Source organism: Mobula birostris, chromosome 1, assembly GCF_030028105.1.
Source record: "Mobula birostris isolate sMobBir1 chromosome 1, sMobBir1.hap1, whole genome shotgun sequence".
Taxonomy (NCBI): Eukaryota; Metazoa; Chordata; class Chondrichthyes; order Myliobatiformes; family Myliobatidae; genus Mobula; species Mobula birostris.
This window is the reverse complement of record NC_092370.1, coordinates 150,686,353-150,708,746: the sequence shown is the minus strand read 5'-3', so window position 1 is coordinate 150,708,746 and position 22,394 is coordinate 150,686,353. Positions and strand designations below refer to the sequence as shown.

General features: G+C 42.8%; 1 protein-coding gene across 3 annotated transcripts in view; it reads left to right on the top strand.

Annotated features, from left to right (window-relative positions):
* Window positions 1-22,394, top strand: part of cdan1 (codanin 1) — a 176,309-nt gene that overhangs the window by 123,879 nt on the left and 30,036 nt on the right. For 2 of the 3 annotated variants that reach the window (XM_072263937.1, XM_072263928.1), the window contains one exon: window positions 10,148-10,211. In XM_072263937.1, coding sequence (XP_072120038.1) covers window positions 10,148-10,211 — 64 coding nt within the window. Of the gene's footprint in view, window positions 1-4,181; window positions 4,333-10,147; window positions 10,212-22,394 lie in introns of those variants that run through there. The other variant, XM_072263957.1, reaches the window with a different exon arrangement.

Sequence of the window (22,394 nt, the reverse complement as noted above, 5' to 3'; positions counted from 1 at the left end):
ATATGGGAGAGGTCCTAAATGAGTACTTTGTATCAGTATTTACAGTGCCTATAAAAAGTATTCATCCCCCCCACTCCCCCCTTTTCATTTTTCCATGGCCTTCTGTCCTCTCCTATCAGACTGTCCTTTCTTCAGTCCTGTATCTCCTTCACGAATCAACTTCCCAGCTCTTTACTATTTAGATAAAACTACATTAAATGTATGTTTCTTTACAGTCTTTGATTCATGTCAACAAACATGGAAATAAGGTGGTAGATATGGTTGGGGTAAAAGAGGGCATGACTGTGAGGGATATGTTTTGCTAGTGGACAGCTTGGTCACTGGGCTTGAAGATGCCCTTAGCTCCAAGGAAACTTTGAAAAGTCAGCTTTTTCCTCCACTGCAGGACCTCAGACTATGCAGTTTAAATAACCCTCTCCTGAAATGTACTGAAAAACTTGTACAATTACAATTCTGCCTGTTGTAGAGGTTTCTGATCCTGTTATTCCACTGACTGTAAACAAACAATTGGATTTCCTGGTTGATAGCCATATTTTCCACAGTTCGTGCTTCTAGTTGGCCAAGGGCTCCCTTAAGCAATGAATCATTTAAGTGTTATGGGACTTGTAGGACAGTTAGTCTCTTCAACCATTTCTTGTTAAGTTACTTATCGGATATAAAGTTCAAATTCAAAGTAAATTTTTTGTCAAAGTACATGTATGTCACCATATACAACCCTGAGATTTATCAGGCATACTCAATAAATCCAATAGCCGTAATAGAATCAGTGAAAGACTGCACCAACAGGGTGGTCAACCAGTGTGCAAATACACAAAGAGAGGAAAAATAGCAATACTGAGAACATCTGATGAAGAGTGCTTGAAACTGAGTCCATAGGTTGCAGGAACAGTTCAGTAATGGGGCAAGTGAAGCTGAGTAAAGTTATCCCATCTGGTTCAGGAGCCTGATAGTTGAGGCATAAGAACTTCCTAGACCTGGTTGTGTGGATCCTGAGGATCCTGTACAGCTTTCCCCCGCTATCCGAAAGTAAAGTGTTCCTATGAAAGCTTTCGTAAGCCAAAAGAGTGTTCCCAGACTCAAAAAAATAACCTACCAAAGCATACCAAATAACACGTAAAACCTAAAATAACACAAACATATAGTAAAAGCTGGAATGATATGGTATGATATGAAAGATACATAGCCTATATAAAGTAGAAATAATGTATGTAGTGTAGTTTCACGTTCCAGAATTGGGAATACAATGAACTCACTGGAAGGTTCACGTATTTTTCTATCATACAGTTCTTTGTAAGCACTCAAAACTTCCTGCAAACCTACCCTAAACCTACGTGCCCTTTCAAAATTAAAGTCATACTCTTCTGCAAATCATTGCAGCACTGTCAATTGTAGCAAAAATCTCATGCAGTTCAAAGCTATGGCAGCTTGATGCTGAGATGCTGAGTGTTTTGCTGAAACAAACGCTGAACACTATTTTCGCTTTTCTCCACTCTTGCTGCTCAGGGTGTGCGCTGCCTCTGTAACTGCTCACTGCCAAACAAACGCTGAAGGCAATTTTCACTTTTCACCACCCTTGCTGCTCGGGGTGTGTGCTGCCTCTATAACTGCTCACTGCAAAACAAACGCTGAACACTATTTTCGCTTTTCGCCACTCTTGCTGCTCGGGGTGTGCGCTTCCTCTATAACTGCTCACTGCAAAACAGACGCTGAACGCTATTTTCGCTTTTCGCCTTTTTTCGTAACAGTGAAAATCGCCTTCGGATTTCTTTCGGTTAGTGAAAACAGGTACTAATGTAGGTCTGTCGTAAAAGCGAAGTGGCGTAATGCCAACTTTTGTAAAGCGGGGGATACCTGTACCACCTTCTTGATGGCAGTACCAAGAAGAGAGCATGACATGCGTGGTGGATGTCCATGACAATGGATGCTGCTTTCCTGTGACAAGGCTCCATATAGATATGCTCAATGGTGGGGAGGGCTTTACCTGTAATGGATAGGGCCGTATCCACTACTTTTTGTAGGATTTTCCGTTCATGTGCACTGGTGTTTCCATATCAGGCTGTGATGCAACCAGTCAATATACTCTCTATCATGCATCTATAGAAGTTTGTCAAAGTTTTAGATGTCATGCCTAACCTTCGTCAACTCCTAAGGAAGTAGAAGCATTACTGTCCTTTCTTTGTAATTGTACTTGCATGCTGGAGCCAGGACAGGGCAGATATAAAGGAGAACTTCAGTTTCTTGTAGCACTAGATCCACTGATTAATTGGTGGGAACAGGATTTCTTTTGCAGCTGGAATGTTCCCCCAAAAGGATACAACTCAGAATGAATAACCACCTGTCTGTGTCGTGTATGAAGAATTGGTCCTGGTAAAACCTGGTGGGGTGGGATTTCTTCAGTATGTCTAAAAGGAGTACTTGAAATAGTATGTGGAGAATGCAACGAGAAGAGGGAACGTACTGAATCTACTTGTGGGAAATGAGCTATACCATGTGACAGACCTGATAGTGGGTGAACATTTTGAGAATAGTGACCACAACTCATTTAGATTTGAGATAATTATGAGTAATCATAAGGTCAGATGTTGCAGGAAGGAGCAAAGTTGGGGTAAGGGCAAACTTTGACAGGCTAAGAAAGGAGTGAAGGATTGTTGATTGGGAGCAGCTACTGTCATACAAGCCTGTGTTTGACATGTGGGGGATGTTTAAAGACCAGCTGATCAGAGTTTAGGATTGATATGTTCTGGTAAGGAGTAAAGACAAAGATGATAACTGAGGGAACCATGACCCAAGTGATCCTATATTTAGTCAGGAGGGAAAAGGATATGCACATAAAGTTTATGGAGCAAATATCAGACTTGGCATTTGTAGAATATAAAGATAGCAGGAAAGTATTCAAGCAGGCAATTAGAAAGACGAGGGGCTACAGTAGGAAACTTTGTCACATGGTGTGAGCAGAATTATCTGCAGCTTAATGTGAAAAAGACTAAGGAGCTGGTGGTAGGCCTGAGGAGAGCTAAGGTATCAGTGACCCCTGTTTCCATCCAGGGTGTCAGTGTGGACATGGTGGAGGATTACAAATACCTGCGGATACGAATTGACAATAAACTGGACTGGTCAAAGAACACTGAGGCTGTCTACAAGAAGGGTCAGAGCCGTCTCTATTTCCTGAGGAGACTGAAGTCCTTTAACATCAACGTTTAAAAGCGCACTTGCAATAATAATAAATATAATCATCATCATCATCAGATGCCATGCCCAGTTTGAGCTTTGACTGCCATGGCCCACACGCTCCTGTTTCGGGTCAAGTGGATCAATTCGTTGGTATTCATTTCCAATTCTCTGGCTGCTGTCTCCATCATCATTTGTCTTTGTCTTCCTCTTGCTTTCTTCCCTTCAATCTTTCCCATAATTACCGTGCATTCTAACTCCTCTTTCCTAATCACATGTCCAATGAAGTTACGCTGCCTTTGCATGATCTCATACATTATTTCTCTTCTTGTTTGCTCTGTTCGTGACATCCTCGTTAGATATTCGTTTTGTCCATGATATTCTTTGCATCCTCCTCAAAAACCACATCTCTGCTGCTACAATTCGTTTCCTCATGTTACTAGATATTGTCCAACATTCTGAGCCATATAACGTAACTGGATAAATGTAACATTTCAGTACTCTGAGGCGGGTTGTCATGCCTAGTTTAGTGTTGGTCAGTCTACTCTTCATTCTCGTAAAGGTGTCTTTTGCCATCCCTATTCTTCTTTTTATGTCCATGTCGCACCTGCCATCTGATGTCACCCAGCTTCCGAAGTAGCAAAAGTTCTGTACTTGTTTTATGTCTTCCCCATTTATTCTCAGCCTGCAGATAGGATTCTCCTCTTTTTTGGTTATCACCATACATTTTGTCTTTTTGCAATTGATAGATTGACCCATTTTTGCACTTTCTTCAACAATTATATCAATTAAGTTTTGTAGTTCTTCCTCCGTACTTGCTGTTAACACAGTGTCATCTGCATATCTGAAATTATTGATGTTTTCACCGCCAACTTTGATTCCCAAGATGTCTCTTATTTTTTGTAATATTGTTTTACTGTACACATTAAGTAAATCAGGGGAGAAAATACACCCTTGTCTAACGCCTCTCTTGATTTTCGTAAACTGACTCACTTCTCCATCTATTCTTACAGTGGCAGTTCGTTCCCAGTACAGATCCTGATTAGGCGGAGGTCTTTCAAATCTAGATCTAAAGTTTTCTGCATGAAGATGTAAGATGAAGAAAGGAAAGGCAGCAGGCCCTGATGAATTAGTAATAGAACAAATTATTGCCCTTGAAGATTATGGAATTGAAAAACTTACTGATTTAATCAATAAATATAATAATATTAACTAATAATAAAGTACAGAATAATTATTTTACCAATGTGCAATAATGTACAAAATAATAAAACAGAAACTATTGTACTCATCATCATCATAGCTTGTCACACCAGACAGCCAGCCACTCTAGTGTTTGGTTGATGCTGAGCAGGTCAGAGTCAGCTAAATCAGGTGAGAGTGGGCAGTTGCGCAGAACATGTTCAATGTTCTGCAACCTCTTACCACACTCACAGGATTCGCTGGTCTTTAAACCCCACTTCACCATATTGTCTTGTTACGTAACCAGCAACAATGAATATGAAACGAGACAGGTTATATAAAAACAACCAAACATTTATTAAACACGGATAAACGATAAGGGAAAAAAAAACAAACGAAAACTTTAACCAGAAGTTAACCATTATGCAGCCATTCACCAAATCATCACTCGGCACTGGTTCTTAAAGCGTTACATGCGAAAACAGTTCTTAAAGCGATAAAGACAGCTATAGTTCTTAAAGCGATAAATTCGAAAGTCCAACAGATTTATACGTTCAATTGGGGAAAGACTTCTCTGGAGAAGAATTTCTTCATAGACGTGACTTTCCTGCTGGTTCTGTCCACAGGATTCACGATGCCGAAAATAAACAGTTTAAAACAACTGACCTTAAATTCTTTTAGAGAGAGAGCAAACCTTTCCATGAACTCTTTGCTCTTTTTGGCAAGAGTTGTCCTCGATGCAGGTTGCTATTCCTCCAACGAAGACTCAATAAGGTCGATCCTTTATTAAACTGCCAAACGATGCCGACTCCTCTTGATCCTTTGGTCCTGTACTTCAATAAATTCTTCACTCTTCCTTCTACTGTTGGAATTGAGTAAATCAGCACATCTAGCTAACAATTTCCAGTCCAATAATATTGTATCTTACAACAGAACACAATACTCTGTTTTAAAAATGAAACTGCGTCACAAAAACAAACACGCAACAGAAACGGAAACGCAGCACGTTCTACCTGGAAATCTACAAACTAAAAACTAACTGCGTCATCTGGGTCGACCTATATATACCCATGGTGCACATGTCATCACGTGACCTCACATCAGCGGGAAAATCACATCAGGTGACCTCCAAAAGACCATTACATCATTCTCACAAAAAAAACAGGTTTCCTTGAGCATGTAACAGTCTCCCGTCCTACAAACTCCCGCTCTCGCTCTGTTGAGAGTGCACCACTTCCGTCTGTCATGTAGTGACCCGTCTGGCAACATTTCTGTGGGGTTGTGCACTGTATTGTTTGGTGGGGCTCTGGCTTCTGTTTGTTGCCAGAGGTCAATCCTGTATGTTTGGGGGGATGTTCCGTGGGGTAGTTCCTCCACTGTAGCAAAGCTTTCCCTCGATTTTAGGCGGTTAGAAACTGGCCCATAATGATGATGTAGGTGCTGTGGATCCGAGTTCTGTTTACCTCTTTCAACTTTTGTTGTAGTGTGTCTTTGGATCTCTGGGGGAGCAATGCCTGCAAGTCTGTAAATGATGTTTGTGTGTGTGGAGTGCAGTGCGCCCGTGATTATTCTGCAGGCTTCGTTAAGCAATGGGTCTATTTTCTTCGCATGGGCTGATCTGCCCCACACAGGTGCAGAGTATTCTGTAGGTGTATAGCAGAGTGCTAGGGCAGTTGATCTAACTGTGTGAGCATTAGCTCCCCATTTCATGCCTGCTAATTTTTTCAAGAGAGAATTGCGAGAGCCAACTTCCCCTCAGAGTTTTTGGGTGACAAATGAGAGTGCCCTATCCAGTGTCACACCCAGATAAATTGGAGTTGGATGGTGTTTGAGCTCCTTCCCACACCAGAATATCTTGAGCTTCCAAGCTGCTTCTCGATTCCTCAGGTAGAATGCACACACTGGAGTTTTTGATGGATTTGGATTCAGAGACCATTTTTCATAATACTGCTTCATTGCTTCAAGGACTGCTGTAAGTCGTACTTCAACTTCTTAGAAGGAGTTAGCTTGTGTTGCTATGCATAGGTCGTCTGCAAAGATAAACCTGCGTGTGTTAGGAAAGGTTGGTTGGTCGTTTGTGTAAACATTAAATATTAGAGGTGTCAGGACTGATCCCTGTGGTAGTTTGTTCCTTTGTGGACACCACCTACTCTTAACTCTATTCATTTCTACATAAAATCTACGATTTTCTAGGAGGTTTCTTATTACTTTGACTGGTTTTGTTCTTTAACATTTTAGATAATTTCAGTAGAAGGTCTCAGTGCTTCACAGTGTTGTATGCTGCTATTAAGTCAACGAATACTGCCCCTGTAATTTGTCGCATTTCAAAGCCATCCTCAATATACTGGGTTAAGTTCAGGACTTGACCGCAGCAAGAGTGCCCTGGCCTGAACCTTGCTTGGTCTGGCGTTAGAAGATCTTTGACTAAGGGGGATAGTCTTTTCAGTATGAGTCTCTCATAGAGTTTATAGAGGGTGCAGAGCAGGGAAATCTGTCTGTAGTTTTTTAGGAATGTTGGGGTCTTTACTGGGTTTTAGGGGAGCAACAACTTTGGCTCTTCTCGAACTTTAGGTATTTTTAATGATCTTAGGCAACCGTTAGGCCAGTGGAGTGCTTTAGGTCCAAGATGTTTAAGGAATTCATTAAGAATCCCATCTATGCCAGCAGCTTTGTTGGATTTTAGCTGTGATTCTTCATCCTTTAATTCTTCTAGGGTGAGAGGTGGGAAGCCGTCATTTCCGTTTGAGAGAGCTGACTCCATCTCCTGATGTTGCTTTTTCTTTTGTCTCCGTTCCTTGTTATTTGGTCGACCATTTAGTATTAATTGGTGGGCAACCTGATCGGGTGTTAAGGCAGCAATTCTCTGGGGTGGTCTATTGTCTGAGTTGAGTTTCCGAACAGTTGCCCATGCCTTCTTACTGTTCTTGGTCACGTCTGTGTTTTCTTTTAGTTCCTGCCAATGCTGTTGCCTCTCTTGGCTCAGTAGGGACAGAACTGACTCTCCCATTTCATTTTGTGTCTTGACCAAATGGGTCTTGGTCATATAAGTTGACATACTCATCATAACTTTGCTTGATATTGCTAGTCAATCCCTGAATATATTTAGTTCTGCAGCCTCTAGGCATGTTCTGCTGCACTACTTTCCAGATTAGTCGGACAAATTCATTGTAATGATCAGGTTCTAGTGGTATGGTATCGATAATTTGATCAAGGGATTCTGCGAAAGATGTCCGATTTGCTTTTCTCAGGTTAAATCTTGGTAGGTACTTTGATGGTACAGGTCTCAGAACTGGAAGGGATTCTACCTGGACTGGACAGTGTTGGGATTTGGGTATATGTTGGAGGACTGTTCATGTGAAGAGGTTGGAGCTTGCCGAGGTAACAAAGGCAAGGTCTGGGTTGTATCCTTTTCTCCATCTGGCACTTGTGAAGGTAGGGGTGTCCTTTGATTCGTATAGTAGCTCAAGGCTGTTGTTTAAAGCCCATAATACAACTTCTCCATTTGCATCGTCATCTTGTACTATGATGTGTGTTCTCCTGTCGCACAGAGATCAACTGTTGTATATGCTTATTACATTTGGTAGGGCAGATTTTCTATAATGATGCTTGTGACAGTGGAGCTGAATAACTCTTTTCGAAAGGGTGCTCTGCTGCTTATTCAGTAGGTCATGGAGAGAATATGCCAGATTGTCCATAATGGATAACAGTTTGCTTAGTGACTTCCTCTCCACCACTAACTCAAAAGTGTCTGGGATCTAGCCTTTTTGATGAGTTTATTTAGTCTTTTTGCATCACCAGCACCAATGCTGCTCCCCCAACATAAAGCTGCAAAGAAGACTGTTCTCGCTACAGTAGAATGGTAAAAGATTTCCAACATCCTGCTGCACACATTGAAGGATCCCAGCTTTCTAAGAAAATAGAGTCTGCTCATACTACTTCTGCAGCCATACTTAGCAAATCTATAGAACGGGACTGAGTGTAGTTATCCCCTTTTGTTCAAGAGCCTGATGGTTGAGCGGTAGTCCTGAGGCAGCCGTACCTTCAACCTGATGGCAGCAGCGATGAAAGTGTACGGCCTGGGTGGTGAAGATCTTTGATGATGGATTCTGCTTTCCTATGGCAACGATTCATGTAGATATGCTCAATGATTGGGAGGGTTTCTACCCCTGATGTACTGGGCCAAATCCACCGTCTTCTGTCGGATTTTCTGCTCAAAGATCTTGGTGTTCCCGTACCAGGCTGTAATGCAGCCAGTCAGCACACTTTCCACCACATATCTATAAAAGTTTGCCAAGGTTTTTGATGACATGCCGAATCTCTGCAGAATCCTCAGGAAATAGAGATGCTGTCATGCTTTCTTCACAATAATATTTATATGATGGGTCCAGGACAGGTTCCCTGAGCTAGTGACACTCAGAAATTTAAAGTTACTCACTCTCCCTGCCTCTGATCCTCTGATGATTACCAGCTCACAGACCTTCGTCTTTGTTAAAATTCTTTTTCTCTAGTTTTATTTCAATGGCTTCCTGCACCCGGCAATTCTAAAAGCCATTGGTGCAGCACAGTAGTTTTGTGCCGTCGAAATCAGTCCTATGGTCATTGCAAATACAATTCATTACCACCAATTTCTCCAGGTAAATCAAACGGAATCACTTGTGCTCCTTGATGTGGGTTTCCACCATGCCCCCGTCTGGCTGATAACCATTGCTCTGCATTCACAGGGAATCCTGTAAACACCAGTCATCCCGAGTCCCAGGTCATCTTTGACCCACATAAGCTATGATTTGAGCTTTCTTACAGGTTTGCAGATGGTATTAATCTGATATTCAATATCCGGCAATCCTTCCAGAAACAGTGCAAATATAGGGAAGACAGACCGTAGCGAAGGGTTCCACCTTGTTAGGTTTCATGGTTTTTCTGTCAGCCTTTTGAGGGCTCAATTGATATCCTTCACCTTGTAGCCATTCTGTAGGAACGTCATGTAGAATTTTCTTATTTTCTTGTGGAAACTCTCTGAAATAATTCTAAAATACTTTTCGCATGGTTAAAGTAGAAAGAACCACTCTGTGTTGGGAGGCATGATGGTGACTCTGTGTTGAGAGGCATGATGGTGGGTTTTGTTGTTGAGATACAAGTCCATGTAATTGAGGTTTCCAGTAGACGTTATTCCCGAGGAACATTGCATTTGTCATAGCCAAAGTATTGATTTAGGTGGCACAAAACTACTGTGCTGCACCAATGGCTTTGGTACCGCCTGGCATAGGAAGCTATTGAAATAAAACAGGAGAAAAAGAATTTTAACCAGGATGAAGGTCTCGCTCCAAGTAAGAGCTGGAATTTAATTGTAAGCAAGGTGGAACATTGGAAACCTCATTCATTGGATGACGACTAGCCAATCAGGTGGGACAGATGACTGGGGTATAAATACCACAGAACTAGTTATGTCCAGGCATCATCCCTGATGAAGATGGCAGAGTTTGTTACTGAAATGTCAGTTAAAATCTATACCTGAACCCGACTGGAAGCCCAAGAAGAGTTCATTCATCTTTCCTTACACTTTGTATGAGGAAGTTCAGTTATTACCCTGCTTATTGCCCCAATGTTTTTGATACTCCTTCCCTGCCTGCTGCCACAGGTTTTCTCCATAGTCCCTCACAGAGCCTCCTCCTCCTGCCCTATATTTCTGTCAGCTCATCACATGGAGATAATCTGTACGAAACTATATCTGTTGTTGTAATTCAAAAGTGATCTTTTTGAAAGAGGTTTTAGAATAACATTCCATTTCTTTACTTTTCAGGTTCTGCAACAGAAAGGGGCCTGAGGCAATTCGAGTCCTACTTCCAGCAGAGACGTCTGTTTCGGTTTGTTAAACTGCTGAAGGCAGCTCCAGCATCAGATGCAAACATGAGGAATTCTGCAGATGCTGGAAATTCAAGCGACACACATCAAAGTTGCTGGTGAATGCAGCAGGCCAGGCATCTCTAGGAAGAGGTACAGTCGACGTTTCGGGCCGAGACCCTTCATCAGGACTAACTGAAAGAAGAACTGGTAAGAGATTTGAAAGTGGGAGGGGGAGGGGGAGATCCAAAATGATATGAGAAGACAGGAGGGGGAGGGATGGAGCCAAGAGCTGGACAGTTGATTTCAACCATCAACTCTGCTCTCAAACGCATTTCCCCCATTTCACGCACATCTGCTCTCACTCCATCCTCCTGCCACCCCACTAGGAATAGGGTTCCCCTCGTCCTCACCTACCACCCCACCAGCCTCCAGGTCCAACATATAATTCTCCGTAACTTCCACCACTTCCAACGGGATCCCACCACTAAGCACATCTTTCCCTCCCACCTCTCTCTGCTTTCCGCAGGGATCGCTCCCTACACGACTCCCTTGTCCTTTCGTTCCCCCCCCCCCCCAATCCCTCCCCACCGATCTCCCTCCTGGCACTTATCCTTGTAAGCCGAACAAGTGTTACACATGCTCTTACACTTCCTTCCTTACCACCATTCAGGGCCCCAGACAGTCCTTCCAGGTGAGGCGACACGTCACCTGTGAGTCGGCTGGGGTGATATACTGCATCCGGTGCTCCCGATGTGGCCTTCCATATATTGGCGACACCTACACTCTGTCCATCAGAGAAAGCAGGATCTCCCAGTGGCCACACATTTTAATTCCACATCCCATTCCCATTCTGATATGTCTATCCACGGCCTCCTCTACTGTAAAGATAAAGCCACACTCAGGTTGGAGGAACAACACCTTATATTCCGTCTGGGTAGCCTCCAACCTGATGGCATGAACATTGATTTCTCAAACTTCCGCTAATGCCCCACGTCCCCCTCATACTCCATCCGTTATTTATTTATATACACACATTCTTTCTCTCTCTCTCTCTCTCTCTCTCTCTCTCTCTCCTTTTTCTCCCTCTGTCCGTCTCACTGTACCCCTTGCCCATCCTCTGGGTTTTTCCCCCCTCCCCCTTTTCTTTCTCCCTGGGCCTCCTGTCCCATGATCCTCTCATATCCCTTTTTGCCAATCAACTGTCCAGCTCTTGGCTCCATCCCTCCCCCTCCTGTCTTCTCATATCATTTTGGATCTCCCCCTCCCCCTCCCACTTTCAAATCTCTAACTAGCTCTTCTTCCAGTTAGTCCTGACGAAGGGTCTTGGCCCGAAATGTCGACTGTACCTCTTCCTGGAGATGCTGCCTGGCCTGCTGCGTTCACAGGCAACTTTGATGTGTGTTGCTCCAGCATCAGATGGATGGGAGGGTGGGGACATTTTATTTCTCAGGTCCACACGCAGCTGACTGTTCACCAAATTCGTGGACTGTTCTTTTGTTTTCAGTTCAGCAGTCAACAAATTAAGTGCCTGAAACCAAGGAGCTGCTTCAAGTTTAAATATACTTTGAATTTGTTATCAAAGTATGCATACTGTATACAACCTTGAGGTTAGCATCTTGCAGACAGCCATGAAACAAAGAAACACAATAGAACCCATTTTTTAAAAAACCCACACAACAAAGGCTGTCAGACACCCAGTGTGTGAAAAGAAGTCATGCAAGCAACATAAAAGTAAACAAATAACACACAGAACATTAGCCGCAGAGTCCCCAAAAGTGAGTCCACAGTCATGGAGCTAGTTCAGTGCTGAGGCGAGTAAACCGCGTGGAGTAGTGAGCTAAACGCCAGTCCATTCTTCGCCCTTGGCTTTGATGTCTTGATCAAATAGTAAAAAAAAGATGGATTACTATCCATTAGCGTGAGATCATCTTGAGATGTGATTCAGGCTGCAGCCATTTGGGAGTTGTATAAATATCAAGCAAAAAGTCTTTGAAATGTAATATATTAAATATATTCCTGGGGCTGACCATTCAAATGCAAATAACTGGGAAATTGATTTATTATTGTTGCACATACAGTGAAAAGATTTCTTCTGCCTGCTATCCACATAATTCATTTCATTATAATAGTGCATTGAGGTAGGATAAGGGAAAACAACAGCAGAATGCAGAATAAAGTGTTACAATTGCAGAGAAAGTGAGGAGTAGGTAGACAATAAGGCGCAAAGGCCAAAACAAGATAGCTGTGAGGTCAGGACTCCATCCTATCATACTCACAAACTGTTCAATAGATGAGAATGGTCAGGTTAAGCTCCATCTGCCATTTCTCTGTGACTATCTGTAACTGATCTGTATCCCACTGTATTCTTTCCAGTCCTCTACTCTTCTATGCTATCCACAACACCACCAAGCTTTGTATCATCTGCAGACTTACTAACCTACTCATCTACATTTTCATCCTGGTCGTTTGTATACATCACAAACTACAGAGGTCCTGAGTACATATCCCTGCAGAACACTACTAATCAAAGACCTCCAGCTACAATACGTCCCTTCAACCCTACCCTCTCTCTCTTTGAGCAAGCCAATTCTGAATTCAGATGGCCAAATTGCCATTGATTCCATGCATCTTAAACTTCCAATTGAGCCTCCCATGAGTGACCTTGTGAAATGCCTTACTAAAATCCATGTGGACAACATCCACAGTGCGACCTTTATCAATTATTCTCATCAGCTCGTCAAAATATTTTATCAAGTTAGTAAGCCACAACTTGCCCCGCACTAGGTCATGCTGGCTTTCCCTAATTAGGCCATGGTTTTCCAGATGGTCATAAATCCTGACCATATAGAATTCTTTCAGTAACACACCGGTCTATAGTTTCCAGGATTATCCCTGATTCCCTTCTTGAATAATGGAACAACATTAGCTACTCCCCAGTCTTCTGGGACCTCACCAATGGCTAAAGAAAACATAAATATGTTGGTCAAGGCCCCAGTAATCTTATCTCTGGCCTCTCTCAATAACTTTGGGTATATCCCATCAGGCCCTGAGTACTAATCCACCTTAATGCTCTTTAAGAGACCCAGCACTACCTCTTCCTTTGCCTTGAAATGCCCTTGCATATTAATGTATTTGGCATTGATATTCCTGTCCTCCGTACCCTTCTCTTTGGTAAATACTGATGTGAAGTACTCAATTTAGGACCTCATCCGCATCCAAGCAAATATTCGCCCCTTTATCCTTGAGTTGTCCTACCATCTCCCTGGTTATCCTCATTCTCTTGATGTATATATGGAATGCCTTGGTATTCTCTTTAATACTACTTACCAAGAATTTTTCATGCCCCCCCCCCCCACCCTGCTTTCTTAATTCCTTTTTGCGTTCTTTTCTGGCTTCTTTAAAATCCTCAGGCTCTGTTTAATTCTGGCTTCCTAAGCTTTACATACTTTTCCTTTTTCTTCTTGACTAAATTCATCACCCACCTTGACATCCAAGGTTTTCTTAGCTTGCCATCTTTGTTCTTCCTTCTGACTGGAACATACCTGGCCTGTACTCTTATACTCTTTTCCTGTCCTGTACTCTTGCACATACCTGTGCAGTTGGTCATTAAACACCCCCCACATGTTGGATGTGGATTTGCCCAAAAACAGCTGTTCCCAATTAACACTCTAGTTCCTGCCTAATGCACTCATAATTTGCCTTGCCTCCAATTTAATACTCTTCTGCAAGGTCCAATTTTTTCTCTCAGCCTCAATTTCCTGCCTTCTCCCTGCATCTCTTCTTGCCCTGACCTTTCACCATTTGGTCAGTTTCAATCAGGTACCTTTAATTCTTCTGAATTCCAGTGAATACAGGCCCAGAGCTATCAAATGCTCTTCAATCTTTTCAATCTTGGAATAATTTTTGTGAACCTCCTTTGAACCCTCTCCAGTTTCAGCATATCCTTTCTAAAGGGGCCCAAACCTGCTTACAATGCTCCCAAATGATGCCTCACCAGTACTTTATAAAGTTTCATCATTACATCTGCTTTTATATTCTAGTTCTCTTGAAATGAATACTAACATTGCATTTGCCTTCCTTACCATAGACTCAAGCTAAAAATTAACCTTTAGGGAATCCTGCACAAGGACTTCCAAGTCCCTTTGCATCTCAGTTTTTTGTATTTTCTCTCCATTTAGAAAATAGTCAACCCTTTCATTTCTTCTACCGAAGTGCATGTCCATACACTTCCCAACACTATTCTACTAATCTGTCTGAGTCCTTCTGTAGCCTCTCTACTTCCTCAAAACTACCTGCCCCTCCACCTATCTTCATATTGTCTGCAAACTTTGCAACAAAGCCATCAATTCCATCATCTGAATCATTGACATATAATGTAAAAAGAATTGGTCCCAACAAAGACCCCTGTGGAACACCACTAGTCACCAGCAGCCAGCCAGAACGTGCTCCCTTTATTCTCACTCTTTGCCAACTGCCAATCAGCCACTATTTTATCCATACTAGTATGTTACCTATTGCACTTAACCTATGCTTCGTAAACAAAAAAATTGCCAACATATATAACTACCTTTATGATTTTGTGTGTCTCTGTTTTCCTCTTTTTTAAAAGAACAGTCTCATTTTGTGAAACGTTTTCAACATTAGAACTCTTTTAAAAAAAACGCTAAATCTAATGGAGGTCAGGGTAGACTAGCTGAACACGCCGGCAAAGTGAGGGGTTTATTATGCCTCTTTAGTTACTTGCCCAAAGCTATTTGGCTACGGTGGGACAGATAAACTACCTGATCTGGTCTAGGTTCCTGGAAGTGTTGGAGCAGATGGAAATTCTTTAACAGGTGTGTCCACCTCAGGTAAGTGGTCCTCATCATAAAGATCAGGCTACTCTATTGCTTCCTCTAACTTCCGTGAACTTTGAAGGCACACCTATTCCACCTGATTTCACCTTGTGATGCTCTGATCACAAACAATTGTGCATGCTGCCAGACTATTGTTCCTTCAGTGAATTGATCTGAAACCCAAACAGCTTCACCACTCCTAAGTGATGACAAAAATTTTGCTTTGTGCCTGAGATTGTGCATGCTCTTTATTTTCTCACAGTGTGTTGCTCAGAATGTCTTACTTTTTCTAAGTGAGGTTGAAGAAGGGAAGGAAGGGCAGGCTTGTTCTCCATGTTCAGCCCATTGACAACTCTGATCGGCTGTGGCCTTCTGCGAGAGGTGTAGAGCGATAAGCTAGCAGTGCTTTGTTGGGGTCTTTTTTGCTTTCAGTAGGAGACTTCACGGTTTGCACCGCTCTTCCCACTTCTTTATTTGCCTGTGGGTACTACGGACTGTTTGTCTGGTGTTTAAATTCATAGTCCCTAACAAAGGTTTTGAACTCTGAGCAGCTGAATTGGGGGCTGTGGATCCCTGTCTGACACAAGTGTCTCTGGTATTCCATGGCGAGTGAATACAGCTTTCAGGTGCTGTATAACTGCTGCTGAGGATGTGGAAGACAGCTTGGACACCTCAACATTCTGTGAGTAGTAATCCACAGTGAGAAGATATTTGTCTCTTTTCAGCTCAAAAATATCTGTTCCTGCAACTTGCCATGGAAAGTCTGGGAATTCATGAGACAGAGAGTTCCGCATGATATTTGTGCAGTTTTCTGTGTGCTTCACATTGCTTTACATGATTTCCCAGCTGTGTGTTCCAACTAGGCCACCGCACAGATTGCCTTGCTCTTAGGCGACATTTTTCAATGACTTGATGTCCGTGGTGGATTTTTGCATGCATAGAAGCAGGAATGATGAGCCTGGTGCCCATTAGGAGCAAACTGTCAAGAATGGTGCATGCGTCTCTTTCAAGCCAGTACGGTTTGAGTTTGTGAGCTCCTTTTGGAACAGCTGGCCATCTATGCTCACAGTATTGCACTACCTTGCGGCAGATTTGGTCCTTTTTCAACTCTCTGTGAACTTTGTCCAGTTTATTCTGTGATGCAGGAAAGCTTTCATGCAGCTGAGTTAAGTAGATGATGGTATCTACTCTTCCATGAGGGAAAGTCAGCTCCTGTCCACTCACTCTTGCATGGCATCTTCATTAGAATATCTGGTTTTATCTGATTTGCTGGGGACATGTTCAGTGTCATAACAGTATCACATAAGCCTCATTCTGAATCTTTGCATATGTGGAGGTAAGTAATCCAAGTATTTCATTCTGAGGCGGCTGACAAGTGGCTGTCAGTTTCAAGTAGGAATTTAGCGTCACACAGGCCCACGTGAAAGCCAGCCTCTTCTTTTTGATTTGGGCGTAATGCTGTTCAGTTGGAGTCAGCGCTCTTGATGCATATGCCACTGATTTCCATACACCACTGCAATCTTGATTGAGCACTCCCCCTAGGCCAAAGGAAGAGGTATCTGCTGAGACCTAACGCCAATATTGGCAGACAGATGAGCTTTGCTTTAAGTAATGAGAATGACTTCTCCTGTGGTGTGTCCCAGGTTCAAACATTTCTCTGAGAGAGGTCATGTACTGGCTTTGTTTTCTCAGCCAAATCTGGAATGAACTTTCCTTGCTGGTTTACCATGCCAAGGAAACTATGGATCTCTAATACATTCGGAGGTTGTTCCATGTTCCGCACTTCTGCCAGTTGGTCTGAATCTGGTTGTACTCCCTCTGAGGACATTTGGTGGCCGAAAAACTTCACCTCCAACTTTGCAAATTTGTATTTCTTTTTGTTAAGGTGATTCAAGCCTGGTTCAGTTTCTCCAAGGCAGGTTCCACTCTCTTCATGTTCCTCACTTAAGCCTCTGAAGATGAGTATATTGTCCATGTGGCAGACTACACCTACAACTCCCTCCAAAGTTTGGTTCATCCTCATCTGAAAGAGTTCAGGGGCTGTTGAGATGCAAAAAGGGGGCCTCTTGAAGACACAGCGTCCATATGTTGTGATAAAAGTTTTGAGCTTCCGTAACTTAGCAACTAAATGGATCTGCCAAAACCCTGTGTTTGCATCTAATTTGGTGAAGAACTTGGGGGATTGGTGTACACATTGCTGTGTTAAGAGTAGGATGTCACTCCTGATCTTAGTTGGATAAGGTACTCTTCTTTCAGTGCCTCCAGGCTTGCGAACAACTCTGGGTACTTCTGCTACTGAACATTGTTTAGCGAATATAACCTTGCAATGAGGTTCAGCTTCTCGATGGCATGTCGTCCCAGTAGTGATGAGAAGAGATTCTGAGCAACATAGACGTCCTCTTTTAACTGCTTATTTTTATGAATGGATATAGTAAATGTTCCTTTCACACAGAGCTATAATGTTTCCCTGCACCCTTGAGCACTTTCTTTGTTGGGTGTAGCATAATGCCTTTGTTTTTACCAGTTTTGTTAACATGCGTTTGGGGATGGTTGTGACATCTGCCTCAGTGTCCATTTTGAACATCACTGCCCCATTTTGCAACTGAATTATAGTACACCAGCCTTGTCTATTTGAATCAAGGAAAGCTTTCTCTTCATCTGAATCATGGTTGTCTTTGACCTTCTGGGAACTGCTTTTGAGTGATACTGGCTTTTATAATGGCCATCTTGATTGCATTGGTGCCATTTCACTTCTTTTGCTTAACACAGCTCTTTGAGGTGGAAACTTGCCACATCTCCTGGACTTGGACAGTTTACTTGCTGTTTGTTTCACTTGTCTGTTTTGTTTGACTTGAGGTCTACTGTCACCTCTTTCTGTAGACTTACTGATTGCACCTTGTTTGTACCCTATTTGTACAGCTTCTAGCTTTACCTCACCTAAGTTCTGCCTGTTGCTGACGAACATTCTCACTTTACCTGACTATAGTAATAGCTTTCTCTAGTGTGACACTTGCCTGCAGCTGAAGTCTCTTTGACAATTTGGTGTCTGGTAGCCCAACAACAATCCTGTCTCTAATGAGCTCATCTCTCAGATTTCCACATGCATAGTTGTCTGATGGGGCATACGATGCTGTGATTCAGCCGTTTACACTTTCATCTGGCTCTTGTTTTCTGGAGTTGAACTTTGCCCCCTCATATATCACCTTTAGCTTAGCTGTGAAATATTCTTTGAATTTGTACTTTTTCTGAGCATCTGTCAGGTCTAATCCACCCATGATGTCATCTGCTTTGTCATCCATACAGTATATCAGTGTGCTTACTTGATGCTCTTCTGAAGCCTGAGTAGATTTCTTGCAACCCTAAATAATCTTGAAGTATGTGAGCTATCTCTCAAAGTCCCTTGGTTTAGAGAAATCAAATGTCTCGGTTGGGGGGGGTGGAGGCTGTATTAGGCAAGTAGGTGTTCCTGTTTGTTTATTTATTCGGACTACAAAAGTCTTCATTTCTCTCCCTGACTTCATTGCTGTGACTGTTTCTCTGTGCACTTCTCGAGCTAGTGGCCAACAGAGTATTACAATGTATTCACTTTTGGGTGCATCTTGAAGGTGTTGCCTAGCCACCCTGGTCCTTTCTCAGCTCATATCACATAGTGCACACAGCAATCTAGCATAGGCAGTTCAGGTTGTTTAATCTTTGGATTTTTTTATAGATATATGCCAACAAGAACAGTCTTACTGTAAATTCTTTGTTGGGGATGGCACTTGGTGTGCAGCACCAATTCATTAATGATTAACTATTTCTGTCACCATGTTGTGTTTGTTATAGAGGGATAGTGCAGAGCACACCAGAATACCTGCGTGCAGGATACTCAACTGAACTTTATTGAGAACCCTGGTTGTACAGTATGTGAACTCCTCCCATGTGGGAGTGGCTAACTGAGTGATATAGAATAACACTATTAACTACCACTACTCTCTTGTTGGACTATGTCCATGTTGATTTAAGAAACCCTCCTGGATGCACCTAACAAGTTCTGTCCCATCTAAACCACTTGCACTAAGAAGATCCCAGTTTATATTAGGGAAGTTGAAGTCCCCAAGTCCCCTATTGTTTTTGCACCTTTCTTTAATATTTCTTAATGTCCCAGTGTCTATAAGGGGGTCTGTTGTATAATCCCATCAGAGTGATTGCACCCTTCTTATTTCTGAGTTCTACCCATATAGACTCATTATTGTTCCCTCTGAGTGCAGATGTGATATTGTCCCTGATTTGTAGTGCAACCCCCCCCCCATCACCTCTTTTACCTCCCTCTCTATCTTTTCTAAAATGTCAGATCCTTGGGATATTAATCACCCATTCCTGTCCCTCTCTCAACCAATCCTCTGTAATGGCCACAGTAACACACTTCCATGCACATTTGTTAACTTGCTTCACATGAGGCTGCTTAACAAGAGCAAATCATATGGTGTTACAAGAAATATACTGGCACAGATAGAAGAATGGCTGGCAGGTGGGGGCTGTGGGTGGGAATAAAGTGGGGAGGCCTTTTCTGGTTGGCTGCCAGTGACTAGTGGTGTTCCTCAGGGGTCAATATTGGGACCGCTACTTTTCACATTTTGTCAGTGATTTAGATAATGGAATTAGTGGCTTTGTGGCAAAGGTTGTCAATGATTCGATGATAGGCAGAAGGGTAGGAAGTGCTGTGGAAGCAAGGTGATTGCTGCAGGACTTAGACGAATTGGAAGAATGGACAAAAATTGGCAAATGGAATACAGTGTTGAGGAATGTATGATAATGCATTTTGGTAAAATGACTATTATCTAAATGGGGAGAACATTTAAAAAATCAGAGATGTGAAGGGACTTGGGAGTCCTCATGCAAGGTTCCCAGAAGGTTAATTCACAGGTTGAGTCTGTGGTAAAGAAGGCAAATGCAATGTTGGCATTTATTTCAAGGGGAATAGAATTTAAAAACAAGGAGATAACGCTGAAGCTTTTAGACACTAGTCAGGTCGTACTTGGAATATTGTCAACAGTTTTGGGCCCCTTATCTCAGGATGTATTGTCATCGGAGAGAATCCAGAGGAGGTTCACGAGGTTGATTCTGGGAATGAAGGGGTTAACATATGAGGAGCGTTTGGCAGTTTTGGGCCTGTACCCACTGGAATTTAGAACAATGCGGATGGATCTCATTGAAACCTACCGAATATTGAAAGGGCCAGATAGGGTAGATGTGTAGAGGATGTTCCCTCTGGTGGGGGTATCCAGAACTAGAGGTCACAGCCTCAAAATTGAGGGACGACCTTCAGAACAGAAGTAAGGAGGAATTTTTTCAGTCGAAAGAGTGATGAATCTGTGAAATGCTGGGCCACAGACTGCGGTGGAGGCCAAGTCTGTGGGTATATTTAAAGCAGAGTTGATAGATTCCTGATTGGTTGGTACATCAAGGGATATGGTGAGAAGGCAGGTGTATGGGGTTGAGTGGGATCAGGGATCAGCCATGATGAAGTGCTGGTGTGGACACGATGGGCTGAATGGCCTAATTCTGCTCCTATGTCTTGGTCTTGTACAGAGCAGTGTGGCAGCTTACCTGCCCATGACTACAAGGAACTGCAGAGTTGCACACATGGCTCAGCACATCATGGAGACTGGGCTCCCCTCTATCTATACCTCAGTAAAGCAGACATTCACACTTCTCCCTCCTTCCATTTTACAGGAGATGTAAAAGCCTGAGAGCATGTGCCACCAGGCTTAAGGGTAGTGTCCATCCTGCTGCTAATACGACTATTGAAGGGTCCTCGTGTTTGATAAGATGGACTTTTGCCCTCATAATCGTCATCATTATGGCCTTGCATCTTATTGTCTGTTTGCAATGCAGTTTCTCTGTAATTGTTACTCTTTATTTTATGTTTTAGAAACATAGAAAACCTACAGCACAATACAGGCCCTTTGGCCCACAAAGCTGTGCCGAATGTGTCCTTACCTTAGAAATTACCTAGGGTTACCCATAGCCCTCTGTTTTTCTGACCTCTATATACCTGTCCAGGAGTCTCTTAAAAGTCCCTATCATATCCATTTCCACCACTGTCACCAGCAGCCTATTCCACGCACTCAACACTCTGCGTAAAAAAAAAAACCCTGACATCTCCTCTGTACCTACTTCCAAGCACCTTAAAACTGTGCCCTCTTGTGCTAGCCATTTCTGCCCTGGGAAAAATCCTCTGACTATCCACACGATCAATGCCTCTCATCATTTTATACACCTCTATCAGGTCACCTCTCATCCTACATTGCTCCAAGGAGAAAAGGCCAAGTTCACTCAACCTATTCTGATAGGGCATGCTCCCCAATCCAGGCAACACCCTTGTAAATCTCCTCTGCACCCATCCTTCCTATACTGAGGCGACCAGAACTGAGCACAGTACTCCAAGTGGCATCTGACCTGTGTCCTATATAGCTGTTTTGTTATTGTGTTTCTGTCTACTAGCTCATTGCAGTTTTGTAATGAAACCATCTGTATGGATGGCATCCAAAACAAAACTTTACAGTGTATTTCAGTGCTTGTGGTAATAACCCAATTGCCAAGCTAACCTGGAATGATCAGCACAAGTCTCTCCATGAGTGAAGTGATGGGAATTGCAAGGCGAAAGGTGGTGCAGTGTATGAGCTGCATTGTTTAAATGGAGGAACATTGGGAAAGGTGAACAAGGGGAGACTGAGATGTTTGAAGATAGGGAAAAGGAGAAAATATCCAAATGGGAACATTAGTTGGGTAATAGTATACAAGAATTTTAGTGAATAGTGAGGTGAGATGCACAGAGGTGTAGGGTGCAGACCAAGATGAGGGTTGGTGATGAGCATAGAGTGTCACCATAGTCACCTGGGCAGCACAGTGGTTTTGGTTTCATTTCCCCTCGCTTATCAGCCAAGAACAACATCAACCATCTGAACTCGTAGGGCAATGACCCTCTTAGGTAACACAATGTTGAAGAAAATCCCAAGAGTGGTGATGAGAGCAGATGCTGTGGCAAAGTTCACACGATAGGCCAAGATTGAATTACTTAGAGAAGGAGGAGCGTGGTGTGTGGGTGAGAGCACCCAAGTTCTGTGAGTTTTGCTGCTGGTGTGGAAAGTGTGAAGGCCAGCAGAGGAATAGGGTAAAGCTCCAGCTTATCTCAGGTTTACTTTACCAAGTTACTGTTGAATGTGTTTTCACCTTTTCAGGTAATGTATCTGAATCTGGACAGTGCATTAAAAATCTCATCTTAGAACACCAGCAGATTCCCTTCGTGGTTGTAAAGTTAGAGAGAATTTGCTATAAGGCAGGGTTGTTGTTTTCCCTGTGCTTTGGAAGTGGACGGGAATCCTG